Consider the following 16336-nt stretch of genomic DNA (forward strand, 5'->3'; position numbering starts at 1 on the left):
AAATTGCGATTATGTAACTAAAACAAACCAATATGTGTTCAATAGACGCGTCTTATTTTGGGGTTTGTGGTGAAATAAAACCTCTTAAATTCAGCGACGGTCTGAGTCCTCGTTTCAACGGTGAATGGATGAAAAGGAAATTACCGGCGCCACACGGAGCTGCTCTGTGCGCCGCGGCTGACAGGCGACAGCTGCAGCCCCCCCTCTCCCCCCACCGAGCAGCTTAAAGTGGGTCCGTGTCGCTGCTGCTGCGTGGAGCAGAGTGGCGCAGCGGAAGCGTGCTGGGCCCATAACCCAGAGGTCGATGGATCGAAACCATCCTCTGCTAGGAAACAGATTTTTAACCGGCGCTCGTTTGGACAACTGAAAGGAACAGGTTTGTTTTCTTTGACAACGTGCGTGTACAAGCTCAGTTTAATGATAAAAAAATGTCAGTGTAGACCTTGACAACGCTTGTTGTCATGGTTACGCAACATAACAGGATGTCCAAAAGTAGAAAAAGGTTTCAGTAAAAATCCTTCCAGCTGATTTTTTACCAGAGGAAATAATCATCCAAAAAAAAAAAAAAGTGATTTACATCAAGAAAAAAAAAAAAAAAAAAAGAGGAATTAAATAAATTCATTCTGTTTTTGTGACCCAGTTCGGTCCGAGCCTCAGCTGTCGAACAGACGGCTTCACATTCAGCTCTGGTCCACAGAGGAGTTCAGGGTCGACCCATCGGCTGCGAGGTCCGGTGGCACAAGCCCGAATCATCACCCCTCCACCACCGTGCTCAAGGCGTTTGCGCTGATATGGGCTCAACTGTCCACAGGGCGTTGCCCCAGAAACCTTGTGGCTCATTCAGCTTAACAAACCCAATTCCTCTAATTGTCCCGTCGTGACCTTTAACCTTTAAGCTGCTAACTGAGGCCTGCAGAGTCGTAGATGGAGCTCAAACCCGGGACTTATAAAAGCAGCACAGATGGACTTTTTTTTTCCCCCCACACAGCTTTGCTTTTTGTTTAATACATAATATCATGGTGGGATTTGCTGTTCTGTTTGGAACCCTTGTGGTAAAATCTGAATAATCTCAGATTATTTTTATTGTGCAACATGAATGTGTGTGTTTACCTGCAGCGGCTGGGAGTCCAGCCCGCCTGCAGAGGGCACTGCGTGGAGCTCGAGGTTGTCGCGATAGTGCTGATGCTGCCTGCGCCAGTCCAGACAGTCGTAGACGAGATTAGCCACGCCCCCAAAGATTCCGCTTCCCAGCTCCAGCTGCAAACATTAAAGACGAGTGCCTCAAACACACACCGGCTCAGAGACGCCGGGAGACCGAACGCAAACGTGAACAAGACAGGAAAACGGCATGAAGGGGGTTGATCGTGAAGAAGAGATCTACGAGATCCAGCCGTCAGGCCCTTCTCACCTCAGCCTCGGCGTCCTGCGTTTGGAGAGGAAGCGCGACGTCGAGGACAGCGTATTCGAGCAGAGCCACGTCGTGGAGCTTGGAGTCCGGTGGCGCGCTCTCTAAAACAGACCTCAGACCTGTCCAGAACTGGTCGAGCCTCCTCGCCTTCACAGAAACCTCTAAACAGCAGAGTGGCCGAGCGTCAGTAACGAGTCGACCTGTTCAGGAGTCAGGAGACGATTTCCGTGTCGGGGGAGAGTTCTCAACCTGCATCCAGGCTCGGCCCGTTCTCCTCACAGCCGCCGAGGTCCTGCTGCTCCACAGAGGCGCGGGTCTGCTCTGAGCGTAGTTTGATGACGTTCGCCACGTGCACGCCAACGGCGTCCAGCTTCCAAACCAGCTGCGGCTGGTTGAAGCCCACCAACAGGACGTAGTGTTGAGGACCACACTCTGGCTCGTCATCTGATGAGGCAAACAAAAGCTCTCGTTATTGGAGCTGTCGTCCAAACGCATTCGATGGGAAGAAACGGGGCCTAAAACGCAGCCGGGAGGAACCCCGCGATTTAGAGGGGTTGTAGATGAAAACTACTTACCAAAATGAAACAACCAGCTGTACCAGTGGCGTCCAATCCTGGTCCTGGAGGGACACCATCCTGCATGATTTAGTTGTTTCTCTGCTTTAACTCACCTGATTTGAATGACTGAGTGATTAACAGGCTTCTGCAGAACCTGATGACCTGCTGAAGAGCAGGGAAACATCTAAAACCTGCAGGACGGTGGTCCAATCCTCCAGGACCAGGGTTGGACACCACTGATCGAGACCAACATCAGGATAAACACCTTAAGCAGCAGATTGAACGATAAGACAACCCGGATCGAGCCCCGACGCCATGCTTCACTGAAATGCATCGAAACGACACAATGAAGTAGTGGTGTGGTTCCTTTAAGAGTGTCTGTACGCTCAGCGTAGGCTGCAGGGGCAGTGATAAATGCTACGACGTTAGCCCCAAAGCAGGGCGCACCTTCAGCCACTCTGTTTTTAATCAGAAAGGAAGTGAGGAAACTGTTATGTCACATCGTCATTATCTACCTAAATGTGCGAAGAAAAGAATAGTGGACTTAGACAACAGGGTTTTCAAAACTGAGTGAACGGAGAGTTAAATGGTAGAAGATGGATGGATGGATGGATGGAGAACCCATCACCTAAAAAAAATTAAAGCAATCGAGCATAAAGCCACTATAATAAACATACAACAGTATTTTTACCAATAAATGTCGGTGGCTCGACATCATCCCTGTGTCTGAGTTTTGTTTTCTTCTCCTTGGAAGGTTCCGGATCTGAAGACGGAGCTTTTCCCTTTTTGGCAGAACCCTTGGCCTTGCTGTCAGGAGGAACCTTTTCTTTCGGTCCCTCAATCTTCAGATGAAATTTACAAATAGAACAAACAAAAAAAACTAAATAAGACCTCAGGCGAACATCCAGCAGCCCTAATAAAGTCAAGTCTGAATGCAGGGAAACGTTTAAAACCATCGATTGACCTGCTCTGCCTCCCTCCTTCGCATGTCGATGGTTTTGATCTGCAGCAGCTGGAACTTCAGCAGTTTTGCCATCAGGTCACTGGGAATCTCCTCCCCTGCATCCAGCAACACTTTAGCGGGCTCCGTGACCTAGACCAGACACACGTCTAGGTAAATACGCCAAAACAAACAGTACACCGCGGGAACACTGTGACATACAACGCTAGTCATTACAAAAGGGCGCCGATTAAATTCATCCCTACCTCACAGAAGATGGGAAGATCGTTGGGCTTTTTCGCTTTGGGATTCCCCAGTTCCTGGATCTGTAATGCAAATGTTTTATTGGACAAAATAAAAACGAGTGCTACAAAATGGTAAATACTTGCATTTCAAAACATCTGTCAAATTCTCTGACTTGCTAAACCAAGCTCCACGGACACATAGAGGGTTAAAGACTTAATTACTGCTCAGATTTCCTTCCTAACTTCAGTTTGCTTCCATTAAACACAACCGCAGGCACCTTCATGAGTGTGCTGCTCCAGGATATCAGGGAGAAAAGTTTGCGTTGAGGTTTCTGCACAGCCAAAACCAGAGGACCGATGAGTTTTTCTTCCTCCTCTGGAGTTCTCCCAGCCAGCAGAGAGACACAGGCCTGCCATGAGTCCTGGGGAGGCTCACAACATGGAAACAATTAGATCAATTAAGCTCAACGGGCCTGTTAGGAGTTAATTACAGGCGCTTATTTTAAAAGGTTTAACAAAAATACCCTTCGGGAGCAACTTATGTTACAATTTAATCTGAACTAATATTAAATGTAACACAAAACCCCGTAAAACGACGCACTTTTTTTTTTACAGACAAGAAGTTCGATTTTAGGAAAATACGTCACAGCAGAGCACGAGTTCCGGTTTGTACAAAATAAAAGCTCAGAAACGCTTATCGGTTGTTGGTTTTTTTCCCGCTTGTACGTTATACTTCATACAATTACTATATTTATTTATTTATTTGCAGTTTCCTTTAGGCTCTTCGTATAAAGTGTCCCGAGGAGACTTTTGCAGTGAAACCTCGCGATATAAATAATACAGAGCTCAACTGCTAGCTTAAAAAAATAACGAGCCGCTCGACACTATATTAACTATACAGCAAAACAACGCTTCCAGCTCACAGTATAAGTATAAAAAATGTGAAAAAGAAGCAGCTGAAATGGACAAACCTCCTCAAACTGAGCCTTGACGAGACCGGTCTCCCAGTTCTTGTTCGCCGGCGGGGGTCCGGCAGCATTACTGGTCTTTTTAGCGGAACTTTTCTTACCCGCTGGAGGCATTTTGTTTCTCTTTTTTAGTGCTTTAGGGAAAGTAAAATGACATTTATCGCTACAAAAACTGACCAACTTCGAGGCTAAAAAAATAAATTTAAGTCAGACAGCCTGGGTTTTTTTTTGCGTTTGCGTTGCCCATAGCAACCAGACCACAGGAAATCAACCCACTTTCACAATAAAAGCACGTCTTGTCTTAGTAGAAAGTAAATTACGGACTGAATCATAAAACTCAAAAGTGTGCGTTTACTGTGTACTATATTATAGTACATTACAGTTTCTTCTAAATCATCAGAAAAATAATTTAAAAAAAAAAACAGTTTGTTGGTTTTATCCTTTTTATGTCCACTAGATGGCAGCAGAACGTTTGAGAGCCCCCAAAACATCCTGTTTTTAAGCCTTAAACTCCATATAGTCTTTAAATTTCTACAATGTTTTTCTGTTTAAATCACTGTCTGTGGAATTATTGACCATTGTAGTACTCAGCACCATTTACCAAGGGGTTAATCTAATAAATAATGCCACCTAACGTAGCCGAACATAAGCTCACAGGTACACTAACTGCTCTTCAGGCAGTTTAAATCTTCTTTATCAGCCAGAAAGATGTCTCCAATATCATGATTGTTAAAAAGAGAGCGATTAAATCAATATAGCAGCAAGAATAGGAAGCATCTCTGAAGCTATTTTCTGTGAAACCAGAAAAACTAGAACAGGAATCTTTACTGAAACATAATAATTCAGGCGACGTGGCCTTGCCACCTGTTATGTAAGGAAAAGGGGTGATTTGAATGCTAATTTAAACAGCACTCAAGTGGAATCCATATAGAGACAGTGCGTAGAAAAATGGATGATAATGAAGGGAGAAATGTAAAAAGGTTTTTGTGTACGCCTCAGTCCACCCACACACACTTACAGCAATCAGACGATCTGCGGCGGTTCTCCAAAACATCATTAGTATTCTTTTTAGTGAGTCTGCAGATACAATTCAGCACTTAAATACTAATATTTCCAAGCTGTTTTATAATAAACCACGAAACCGTTGGGTAGGTTTGCTAATTTTGTTGCAAACTAAACAAAACAGAATTTAAAAAAACATATGATTCAGACCAAAAACAAACCTGAATCTGGATTCTGAGTGGGTTTAACTGAGGCGCTCTTTGAATAAAAAACACAAAAAAAACTCATAACAAAATAATTAACACGCATTCTTCATTTCCGTGGTACGAGCTTCCTGACCTATGACCGATTTTCGTGACAATTTCTGGTGTTCGCGCGGTTGTTAGGGGAGAAAAGGTGGATTTTTTTTTAAATTTGCTTGAAGAGAGAAGTGTCTGTAACCCAGAAACTTGGAGCAAAATGGTTGTTTGTCTTCTTGTTATTGTTCTGATGCATCCCCTTTTCCATATAAGATTCTTTTTTTATCTGTGGAGTTCAAAAATCTCCATTTAAACTAAATATATCTCCCATCTGAACATAAAGGGCCTTCTTGTTTCTCTGTCAGCTCTTTTTATTAGAGTGTTTCTATGCACCAAATGGTCCAGATGTCCAAATGTCCACCCCGTACCTTCCAAACGGTTATGTAAAAGGGGGCATTGCTGTGAAGGTGTTTCGCTTCGTCCTGCAGTGCCCCTATAAAAGCACGACAGACGGACAACACCCAGCTGGCAGATGCCAGAGAAATCCACGTTTGGAGCCAGCAGGTCATCAGTCACGGAGGCGCTGCCAGCAGTAAAGCCTTCCAGAGGCGGCGTCCTCCAAAGGTCACACAGCAGCTACATAAACACTGTAGTGACACTCAGACCGTGGAGCTGCAAATGGCAGCGGCTCAAAATACCCACATTTCTTTGGGGAGCCTCTGATGTTCGAGTCACACATCATGCGGCGCTCAGGGAGATTTCGTTTCACTCAGCAGCAGTCATGAGGGTTTATTAAAGATGCACCTGATACTTAAAGCCCTCATTTTTAAACCGGAGGCCTCGCGGGTCATTTTGACCCAAGGAAGGGGGGGGGGGGGGCGACAGGAGGGACCAACACTGGGAAAACCTGACGCATCAACGGCTCAGGAGATCAGGAACTGTTTATGGGGGAAGGAACGGGACGTGCTTTAGAGCCGGATAAAGAGTGAAAACAAGCCGAACAGAAGCTGATATCAGCTGAACTGTAGCTGCAGGATGAAAGGAGCGAAAACCCACAACGGAAGGCTGATATCGGTCAAACCGCAGCTGAAAGCAAAAAAAAAAGAAAGACAACAGCTAAAAGCTAAAATGAGCAAAATCGTGTCTAAAAGATGAAATCAGCAAAACTTTAGTTAAAGCAAAAATACGACAAAACTGTAGCTAAAGGCTAAAATTAGAGAAACAATAACTTCAAGCTAAAATTACCAAAATCGTATCTAAAAGCTGAACGTAGCAAAACTATAGCAAAAAGCAAAACTTAGTCAAACTATAGTTAAAGCAAAAATACAACAAAAACATAGCTAAATGCTAAATTTAGAGAAACAATAGCTAAAAACTAAAATTAGCAAAACAACATCTAAAAGCTGAAAGTAGCCAAACAGTAGCTAAGAGATAAAATTAGCAAAAACTTTAGTTTAAGCAAAAACACAGCCAAATTGCAGCTAAATGGTAAATTAGAGAAACAGTAGCTAAAAGCTAAAACTAGCAAAAAGGTAAGAGGACAAAAATAGAGTCAGTACGCTAAAGCAGATTTCAAAGAGAATCTTTTGAATGAATTAAGGAGATCTTTGTGTATTTCTATGGGGAAAATCTTTGTAAATAAAGGTCAATATTTAAAAAAGTATAAAAGTTACAAAAACAAAAGTTTTTACGCAGAACTTTAGATCAAACTGAACGTTTTGATATCTGATCAGTTCAAGAAGCTCAAAGGATGTGGAAGTAGTTTAACTGCAAAAAATAAAAACACAAAAGTGTGAATGTTGGTTGTTTGAAAAGGTATCTGCAACAGGTAAGATATTTATCGTTCTTAACCTTTCCACAGAACCCCACCTCACATAATGCATATGCAATTTGTTTTTTTTTAAATAAATACAGTTTTCCTGTGCTTTTAACATGCAGCTCATTAAAATGACAGCAGTTCTACTCTCAGTCAAACTTTGTGAGTAAAGTTATCTCGAGCGCTCAGTTTGGCAAAAAGCAGATTTGAAGTTCCACTCGCCGGATCAGATATGACCCGAGTCAGAGTCGGACTGAAATTTCAGAACTCACGAATCATATGACCAAACATTAAATTAAAACTCAATTATTCAGGTCATCGTTCTCCAGATGGAGACCTCAGAGCATTTGGATTCATCTGTGCTGTTGGTAGCGTAAGCAAGTTTAAAAAAAAAAGGACGTTTAAACTGTGTTTGTTTTTTTTTTTAAATTATTTTATTTGGTAATTTTAAAAAAAGGACTTTAGAGTCTTATTTTCTGGAACGAACTTTGTATTTTCATGTAAATTTGGTAGGAAAAAGTGAGGAAATCTGTGTTTGGTCGGTTATTTCTGCGCTGTAACGAACCATTCCATTAAATGGCGCCACGTTTGTGGGCTGTGCTGCTCGCTCCAGACCGACCGACAACCATGCCAGTCGGAGAACGGGACGCCGTCCCACAGCGGGGCGTGACCACACGAGGAGGAGGAGCCAGGCTGCTGTGGCTGCGTATGGTTCTTCCCCATGCCTCTGAGGCGCCTGTTTGTTAAATGAAGAAATCGTTAAATGGCCAGAATGTCTTGTTTCTTAAGAATTCAATCGTCCAATCTGATAAACGGCACCAAACAGGAGTCAGTGCTGCTCACTGTCGACGTGCAGGCATCCTCAAACAAATAAAAGTTTCTAAAAATGCATTTTTATTGATTTACTGTAAATTCTACATAACATGAGTCATCTGTTCAGCAGCTATTCACCAAGGAATGGCTAAAAGACAAGAAATGGAGGGCTGATAGAGTCAAAGTTACTTTTAAATCTCCCTGAAAGGTGGTGAAAAGGTCCGGTTCTGAACGGACGAGTGAGGAGATCATTTTAGAGCGTTACAGAAAACATCGGCAGGAAGTTATTCTTCCTAAGGCCAAGACATTTACATCTATGGATATCTGTCAGGTTGTGCTGATTAAGTATTCTTCTTGTATTGGTCGGCACTGTTTCAGGGGGGTGGGGGGGCGTGAACGTTTGCTGCCTGTCAAAAGGCCAACGGTTTCTTATATCCGTGGAGGAAAACACAAACAAACCAGATCCGACGATACAATCTGGAAATGTCACAAACCGAGACGATAACACAAAAGGAAACAGCCTTGTTGACACTGAATCCGCACAAGCTTGAGGTAAACAGATCAAACACACAGCGTGACATGCCCCCCCCTCCTCCACCAAGTTTATCAGATTTCCATTTTCCAAGGAGGAGGCTGTTGTGCAGAGTCCGGGAGGAAACATGGAATCAAGCCCGGCATATCTCTGAGGACGCCGAGACAAAACAGGCCTATCCTGTGACTCTGCGGCCTCCCCTCGACCCCCCTCCGTGAGGAGGCGCGGAGAGGCGGATCAGAAGTCCGTAAACATCTGCTGGCGTAGGGCGCGAGGGGTCCGTGGCGTGCCACGCAGGCCAAGGTGAACCGCGTCGACGCCGAGGATCTCAGCGTCCGAGCTTTGGAACAGTGGAGCTCTTTTGTGCTCCTGCAGCCTCCTGGGAAAAGACTTTCAGTACTTTTCCACGAGGCTGAAGCTACGTTAGTTACGCCAGAACCCCTCCTCCGTGGAGGGGTTTGATACCTCGGCCTTTTCTCCTGTTGAAAACTGTACAACAAGCGTGCAAAACACTGTAGATAACCCAACCTGAAGGGACTTATCTTAAACGTCCAGACACGTACGCCACTGAAGGGGTACTTTTACCCCTAGCTGTCATCAACAGCCATCAGAGAGGCGATAAAACTGGTGGAGAACTACGTTACCCGCAAAGTTCCCGGGTCCTGGTGGGAGCAGACAGGCCCTACCTGCTGGTTGTCTAACGGTTCTTCAGATTGAAGTGGCTGAACTAACATCCAACGACATCAGAGACGATGACTGAGGACTTCATGTCCATTTTTCATTCAGATAATGGACCGCAGTTCTCACCTGATTGTTTGAAACACTTTGAACGGGACTGGAGTCCCCCGGTGTCCCCTCACAGCGACGGGGAGGCTGAGAGGACGGGCAGGACAGTGGAGAGTCTTCCATCATGGCCTCCTAGTCCAACATGGAGGACAGGGGTGATTATTCCTGTCATTCCATTGGAGACAAGTCCAACCTGTGTGGATTTGGAGACATTTGAAATGACAGAGCACAAGCGGAGACGAAAACAAAGACTACCATCGCGAGCACTCGACGCGCCACACTTGAGTCCAGGTCATAGACGTGAAGACAAGAGGGACGGAGGCGTCTGAGGCAGGTTCGCCAAGGTCCGACATCATGGAGACACCTGGGGGGGACACACGGAAGAACCAGAGGCTCCTGCTGATCCACCAGAAGCACCGACTGTGGAGCGGGACAATCCAGAGACATGTCCTACTTGAATCACATCGGAAAGACTTTGTTCAGTCATAGAAAAAGGAACTGAGGGACCAAAGGGGCAGAATAACCAACAACCCAGGTAGACAATGATCAGTTCTGGTATAAAAAAAAAAAAAAAAAGTTGTGCATCACATGCACCGAGTTTCAGTTTTATATATTTCAAAAGTTACGAAAAAGATGGATTTGGAAGTACTTGAACAGATGTACGGATACTTTAACTTTAGGAAATGTGTAAATCTTTTAGTCACAGTTTGGATGGGTTTCTTAGTCGGATCTTTACAGGAGATCCTCCAAGTTGGGTGGAAGGTATCAGGCTGGGGTAGGAACCTTTGTGTTGGACCTGTTGTACCAAGGGGGTTCTGTAATAAAGGAGCGTTAGGAGGGGATTGCCTCAGTTTAACATGAAAGAACTGAACTAAATAAAACACTAAAGTGACTCAACGAGCTTTTTGGATAACTCTGCTACATTTACCTCATTTACATATTGATTAATGTGTGCCGTCCCTTCTTAAATAAACAAATACACATTGTTTAATAGCCAACAGTACAGATTAGAGTCTCCAGTAGCTGGTTTATATGAACTACTTCAAACAGAGCTGGTCAGAGGGACAGGTTTATCCTCGCAGCACCTTCCATTGGATCCTTTCACCAACCTGACAGGAATAACATCCCTGCACAACTGGTTACGCTACAGGAAGTCTGAAACCACGACAGTAACATATTTTGTGTTTCCAAAGTCCGAAATGTTTTTAAACCAAGGCTGACCTGAGGATGACTGAAATGCCTCACAGGGGAGTCAAAGTAATTTAACTCTCGCGGTTCGGTCTCCGTGACCTTTGGAGAAGTTAAGGAGGTTAATTACAGCGAGGAAGGCCCCACACACACACACAGAGCAGTTTGGATCTGAAGGTCCATCCAAACATGTAGACTCGACTGAACCTGAATACCAAAACTCAAAAAGAAGATTTTTCTTTTCCAGCTAAAAAGCAAAAGTTATTTATTTTCGTAGCTGTATTTAAGACAAAAAGCACTGAATTCATTCAACTAAATGAGTAAAATATTTAAATACTTTATTCTTTAATAGACAGGAAGTTGCCTCAAATGGTAAACTCACTTCCTTCACAGTCCAAGAGAACAGATTCAAGCAAACAAGCCTTCAAAAATTCAGGTGAACCAAACTTTTTATTCCATTTAAAGGTTCTGCCTTGTGGGGGAAAAAGTGCATCTGTTTAGGAGGCTGTATGAAATAAAACAATAAAACAAACGTTTGGACAGAAACAGTTGTCGCTGTGATCCGAGAGGAGAACGTTCCGTTTCCAGGACAGTTAAGGCGTCAGTGTTCCGTTGAGATACGAGTTCGTACCAAAAAAATAAATACATAAATAAATAAACCAACGATCTGCAGCCCTGAAATCAGCCTCGGTGCGTTTAATCAACATTCAACGCGTCTGGAAACGCGTCAACAAGGTGGCGAAGTGTCTCAACGGGAGTGAGCCTGCAGGAAGTGCCGCTCGAACAGTTTCATATTCATCTGAGAAAAAAAAAAATAATCGTTTTAAAACTGCAACAAATTTATGTCCCTTGAACAAACCTCCGACATACAGGATAGGATTTAAAAAAAAAGGAACTTTTAGAGGAAATGAAGCCAAATTCTGAAACGTTGGGCTCATTTCTACCTTTACTTCTGGCTAACGGTTGAACTTTGGTACAAAAAAAACACCGTAGAAAATGCGACGCCGCGTCCGCCCGCAGAGTTCAGCACTCCTCGATCACGGTGCCAGCCGAGGAGGAGTACAGTTTCTTCTTGACGAGCCGGAAACCCGGGCCGAGTTTGAGCGCGTGCCTGAACGCCGGCGTGAAGCACGAGCCCATGAAGAAGAAGTCCCGGAGGCTGGGCCACGCCGCGCCGTCCTGCTTGAACACCAGCGTCAGCTCGAACGTGGGCACCACCGAGGCGTCGTAGGCGATGCGCTCCAGCTGCTTCCAGCCCTTCTCCAGCTCCAGGTGCACGTAGAGCACGCAGCCGCGCAGGCCGCACGGCTCGCCGGACGCCAGCCGCAGGACGTCGCGTGCCACCCGCCGCGTCAGCTGCTCCGGCACCAGCACCGAGGAGCAGTGCAGCGTCGTCTTCTTGGCCCGGGACAGGCAGCTCTCCAGCATCTGGGCCAGCTGCTGGCAGGTCCGGTCCTCCGTCACGTCCGCCGCTGCCACTGGGGGCTCGGCCAGGCAGCGGTCCCAGAAGTCCAACTCTGGAGAAACAGAACAAGCTGGATGTTTTAGGGATCCAGAACGTATTACATCACTCCTGATGACATCATCCTCCCCTGTCCGTTAGTAAATCATCTCTGGAGGAACTTTAATGAGACTTGCAGATCTACGACTGATTAGTTTCAGACTCAACCCAATCCAAGATGGCTGCCACAGTTTATATTAGCAAACACAAAAACTGTCCGTAAGCCAGTCAGTTTCACAGATGTTGAGCTAAAATTTGGTGTGGTGGTAGCTGAGAGTCCGAGCAAGTCTTCGTCCAAGTTTGATCCGAACGGCCACGCCGCCAACATTTCTCCTCATAAGGTTCTTATGGACCAAAACCGTGGCGTGAAAGGCGGCGAGCGCCATGCGGTGCTTTGACGTCAGACCTTTAAGCAGATGCTTGGCGGCGCCCCTGAATTAAAGTATCCAACAACAGAATACAAAAAAAGAACTAAAAACTGAAGTTCAGGCTTTCGGTTATGACGGGAACAATCATTTATTGATGCGGAAACTCTGTTAGGATCATAAAAAACTCAAACGCTTTAAAAAGTCACTGAATAAACGGGAACGGGTTGTGTTTTTGTGACAGGCTGGTAGTTTTAACGTGGCTAAAAGTCAGATTTATCGTTAGGAGCTGTTTTTTTTTTTAAAAGGTCTGAATGAGTCATGGGTCCAAGATAATTAGCTTAACCAAATAAATAAATAAACTGAAGAGGTTCAGGATGACAGAGTGAGGAACACAAGGCCAAGGATGAACACGAGACTGAACCCCATCTGGAAAAGCTGCTGTTGTTGTTGCACTGAAAGGCTGACAGGATGACTTCCTCCTCCTCCTCCTCCTCCTCTTCCTCCTCCTCCTCCTCATCATCATCATCCCTCCCCCTCCTGTGCTGCAGCCATGCAGCTCACACACACACACACACACACCTGGACGCTCACCTTTCTCCAGGCACACCTGCTCGTAGCCCCTCTCAGCCGGACCTTCTGTGCTTTTGGTCTTCATTTTGTTTGTGGCGACCATGGCTGGCTGTTATTATGGGCTGCTTTTTGAATAAAAGCTGCCTGAGTTAAAAAAAAAAGGTCAAGTCAGTGCGTCTCTTCAAAGCGATAAACTACTCACTTAGGCAGCTTGAAACGCTATAATTACCCACGCAGGTCGAATAAAACTCGAAATAACGAGCTACTCACCTTTAACACGCAATGTAGACAGGAGGTATATTAGTTCACATGGGTTTTTCTTTGAATAAAGTCGAAGCTTCACTCGTTTTGTCACACAAACGCTGCGGCGGCCACAAACTTCTGAATAATCTTTATAGCTTCTTCCACACAGCTGCGCAGAGTTCCCGACCAATCAGAGCGCGGCTTCCGTAGCGCTGCCTTTCGTAGCTCGCACCCGATTGGCCGAGAGGAGTTGAATAATCGTCCAATCGGATTTGCGGAGCGCGCTCGCGTTGCTATGTGGCAGAAGTCGAGCTGCAGCTCGGAGCTGAGAACGGCCATTTTGTCAAAGCTTTCAGCTTAAAATTGGCCGCTTAAATATAATTTTTATATATTTGGTGCCTTTTTATAACAAAATGGTTTATTAGGCTTCTATTTTGTTGCATGTGTTGAAAGTTTTATTGTTTTATTTACCTCAATTTCCAGATCAGACAGTTGACAACAATAATTAATGCCAAAGTTTTATGCAAGAAGCATTGCACATTATGCATGTGTTGGGGATGATGCTCAGCTACTACCACACCAAATATTAGGTCATAATCCATAAAAGTGACTGAGTTATAGGCATTTCTGTGCTGGCTAATATTGGTTAGCTGTGGCAGCCATCTTAAATTGGGCCGACTCCAAAAGTTGATCAGTTGTAGACGTGCATCCAGGGATTAATGTCTGAAAGTTTCATTGAAATCCGTCCAGCGGTTCGTGAGATATTTTGCTAAAAGACAAACAGGGTTGAGTGTAAAAGATGGTGATGAAGTTTGAAGCGTAGCCCTTGGAGGACGTGTTTTAGATGACTCTCAGCAACTACTACAAACAGCTTTAGCACAATAAATGTAAAATAAACTGAGATGTAGCCATTGTTGTGCTTTCTAAGGTCACTTGGCTGTAACGGCTATCATGAACTGGGTTGGCTCCAAACGTTAATCGGTTATAGACAAACATCCATGGATTATTTCCTAAAAGATTCATTCAAATCTGTTCAGTGGTTCATGAGATATTTTGCTAACAGACCAATAGAGGTGACTCAAAATGGCAGAGTCTTAATCCGTGTTTCTGCAGAATGTGTTCGCGCTCAGATTGGGGTCAATCTGGCGCACCAAACTTTGGATCAGAATCAGTAAAATTAAACTAAGTCGCAGCCGTTTTTTTGTGCTCGTCAAGGTCAGTTGGCTCTGGCAGCCATCTTGAATCGGGCTGACTTCAACAGGATGCCCCTTATCTGCGTTTCCTGAGCCAGAAGGTCTCATCTTGCTGGGATTTGGCAGGGCTGCGCAGTCCGTCAGCAGTTCACCTCTCATTGCGGACGGACCCGGCTGAGATTCCCCTCGCAGTAACTGGACCCGGCTCACACACACACACACACGGCATCTCTGCCGGCCTGGTGGGCCCGTTGGACCGGGTTTCTCTGTGTCACGTGTGGAGAACCGTACGCCTCGGATGAAGAAAAACAAGGTCACGTTGCGGCTTCAAACATATCCAGAGACGAGGAATCCTCCGTGCAGATATTCCAAATCCAGCAAGGAAAATCATTCCCAAGTATTTGGTTTGAAATGGTGAAAAAAGGCTGACAACAACAGTGGAACCTCCATTATACCAAACAAGGAAAAAAACAGTTTGTTGTCATTGAACCTTTTATCCTCTGACGACAGTTTTCTATGAGCTGCGACAATAAAAACAGTCAAATGGGTCAACGTGACGAAGCTTTTAACAAGGTTTGACCAGGGGTGGAAATTAGCCCCCGCCACCGGCCAAATGCGGGTACATATTTGAAGTGGCGGGTGAATTTGATCAACACACACGCCACTGTGGCGGGTTGGCAATTTGAACAGAAAAGGTGTTATTTGTCCTCTTGACATATAGGGGGCAGCAATGTGCTCGAGTTGCTGCTGTTACGTCGAGCCGCGTTCCCCCATCAGATACGGTTCCTCCTGCGTCTTCGTAAATAATGACTTATCTATATACAGAACTGTTTAGAGGGGCAAATATTTCTCATTAAAAAAACAAAAAAACCTAATTCTTTTAAAAATAAAATGTGCTAATAATATCATAATACAGAGGAATAAACACAGGTAAGGAGTTGTTGGTAAATTTTTTTTGTCCCATGTTTTAGAGGGGGAACCGATTATTTCAGACGGCTGAAATATTTGGTTCCCCCTGGTAACTTTTGCAAAAAAAGAACAAATGTCACCAAATTCACAGGACTTGTTGTCCATGATGAGAGGAATAAACACAGTTAAAGACTTGTTGGTAAATTAACTGGTTGTTGTTGGATAATTAATGATCTAAAGAAGGCCCTCCTTTTATTGAGCGGTTTATGGTTTGGAGGACTCCTCTCAGTGCTGAAAGGCTTCCTGTTGGAGTTTCTGGGTATGTCGCAACCCCTTCTTCCAGTCCTGGTCCAGGAGGGCCACTATCCTGCAGGTTTTAGGTGTTTCTCTGCTTTGACTCACCTGATCTGAATAAATGAGTGATTAAAGACCTGCTGAGGAGCAGAGAAACATCTAAAACCTGCAGGACGGAGGTCCTCCAGGACCAGAATTGGGAATCACTGCAGTAGGGCCGCTCGACCCAGAATCTGCTCGGCGGTTCGCTCTTCGCCTCGTGTCCCTGAATGAGGCGGAAGATGAGCTGCGTTGGGTCTCGGGTTACCGATCCGTCGCGGCTCAGATGATCCATACTGTCAGGCCCTGCTGGCGCCGCGCCGCTCGAGGGCAAACGTGCTGCTTGTCGAGCGTTTTCGCTGACTCGCACTTCGCTTCGCAGTTGTCTGTGGAGAAGCCGTGTCTCCACACACACACTCACACACACACACGAAGCTGCAGAGATGTCTGCTGAAAACCACCAAGCTAGAAACAAAAGGAAACTACTACCTTCATACACATTAGAACTAATATCCACAACCTAATGCTGCATTTACCGTATTTTCCGGACCATAAGGCGCATTTAAAAGCCTTCAATTTTCTTAAAACACGACAGTGTGCCTTATATATGACAAAAGTTTGAAAATGGACCATTCATTGACAGCGAGTCTTAGAATCCATTGCGCCCTACGGTGCAGAAAATACGGTACTTTCTTTTCTTCCCTGCAAATCTGCAGCAAACACTG

The 16336-nt window shown here is 44.9% G+C and overlaps 2 protein-coding genes and 1 non-coding gene across 4 annotated transcripts in view; 1 reads left to right on the top strand and 2 right to left on the bottom strand.

Annotated features, from left to right (window-relative positions):
* The window catches only part of spag17 (sperm associated antigen 17), a 34868-nt gene extending 30533 nt beyond the window's left edge, over nt 1–4335 (bottom strand). For both annotated transcript variants that reach the window (XM_025005557.2, XM_037976590.1), the window contains exons 1-8: nt 4122–4335; nt 3429–3572; nt 3172–3231; nt 2930–3058; nt 2657–2807; nt 1658–1852; nt 1409–1569; nt 1111–1257 (exon numbers count right to left, since the gene is read on the bottom strand). In XM_025005557.2, coding sequence (XP_024861325.1) covers nt 1111–1257; nt 1409–1569; nt 1658–1852; nt 2657–2807; nt 2930–3058; nt 3172–3231; nt 3429–3572; nt 4122–4232 — 1098 coding nt within the window. In that variant the 5' untranslated portion in view covers nt 4233–4335. The remainder of the gene's footprint in view (nt 1–1110; nt 1258–1408; nt 1570–1657; nt 1853–2656; nt 2808–2929; nt 3059–3171; nt 3232–3428; nt 3573–4121) is intronic.
* trnam-cau lies at nt 257–328 on the top strand. Its single transcript has one exon. It is a non-coding gene; the product is annotated as a tRNA-Met (tRNA).
* Nucleotides 4336–10811: 6476 nt separating the features above from the next.
* Nucleotides 10812–13360, bottom strand: LOC108234838 (DNA damage-inducible transcript 4-like protein). Its single transcript, XM_017414336.3, has 3 exons — nt 13204–13360; nt 12955–13077; nt 10812–12011 (listed from the first exon to the last, which is right to left on the bottom strand). Exons 2-3 carry the CDS (start codon nt 13034–13036, stop codon nt 11518–11520), a joined length of 576 nt encoding a protein of 191 aa, XP_017269825.1. The 5' UTR covers nt 13037–13077; nt 13204–13360; the 3' UTR covers nt 10812–11517.
* Between the last annotated feature and the right edge of the window lie 2976 nt (nt 13361–16336).

This window comes from Kryptolebias marmoratus, linkage group LG7 (genome assembly GCF_001649575.2).
Source record: "Kryptolebias marmoratus isolate JLee-2015 linkage group LG7, ASM164957v2, whole genome shotgun sequence".
NCBI lineage: Eukaryota > Metazoa > Chordata > Actinopteri > Cyprinodontiformes > Rivulidae > Kryptolebias > Kryptolebias marmoratus.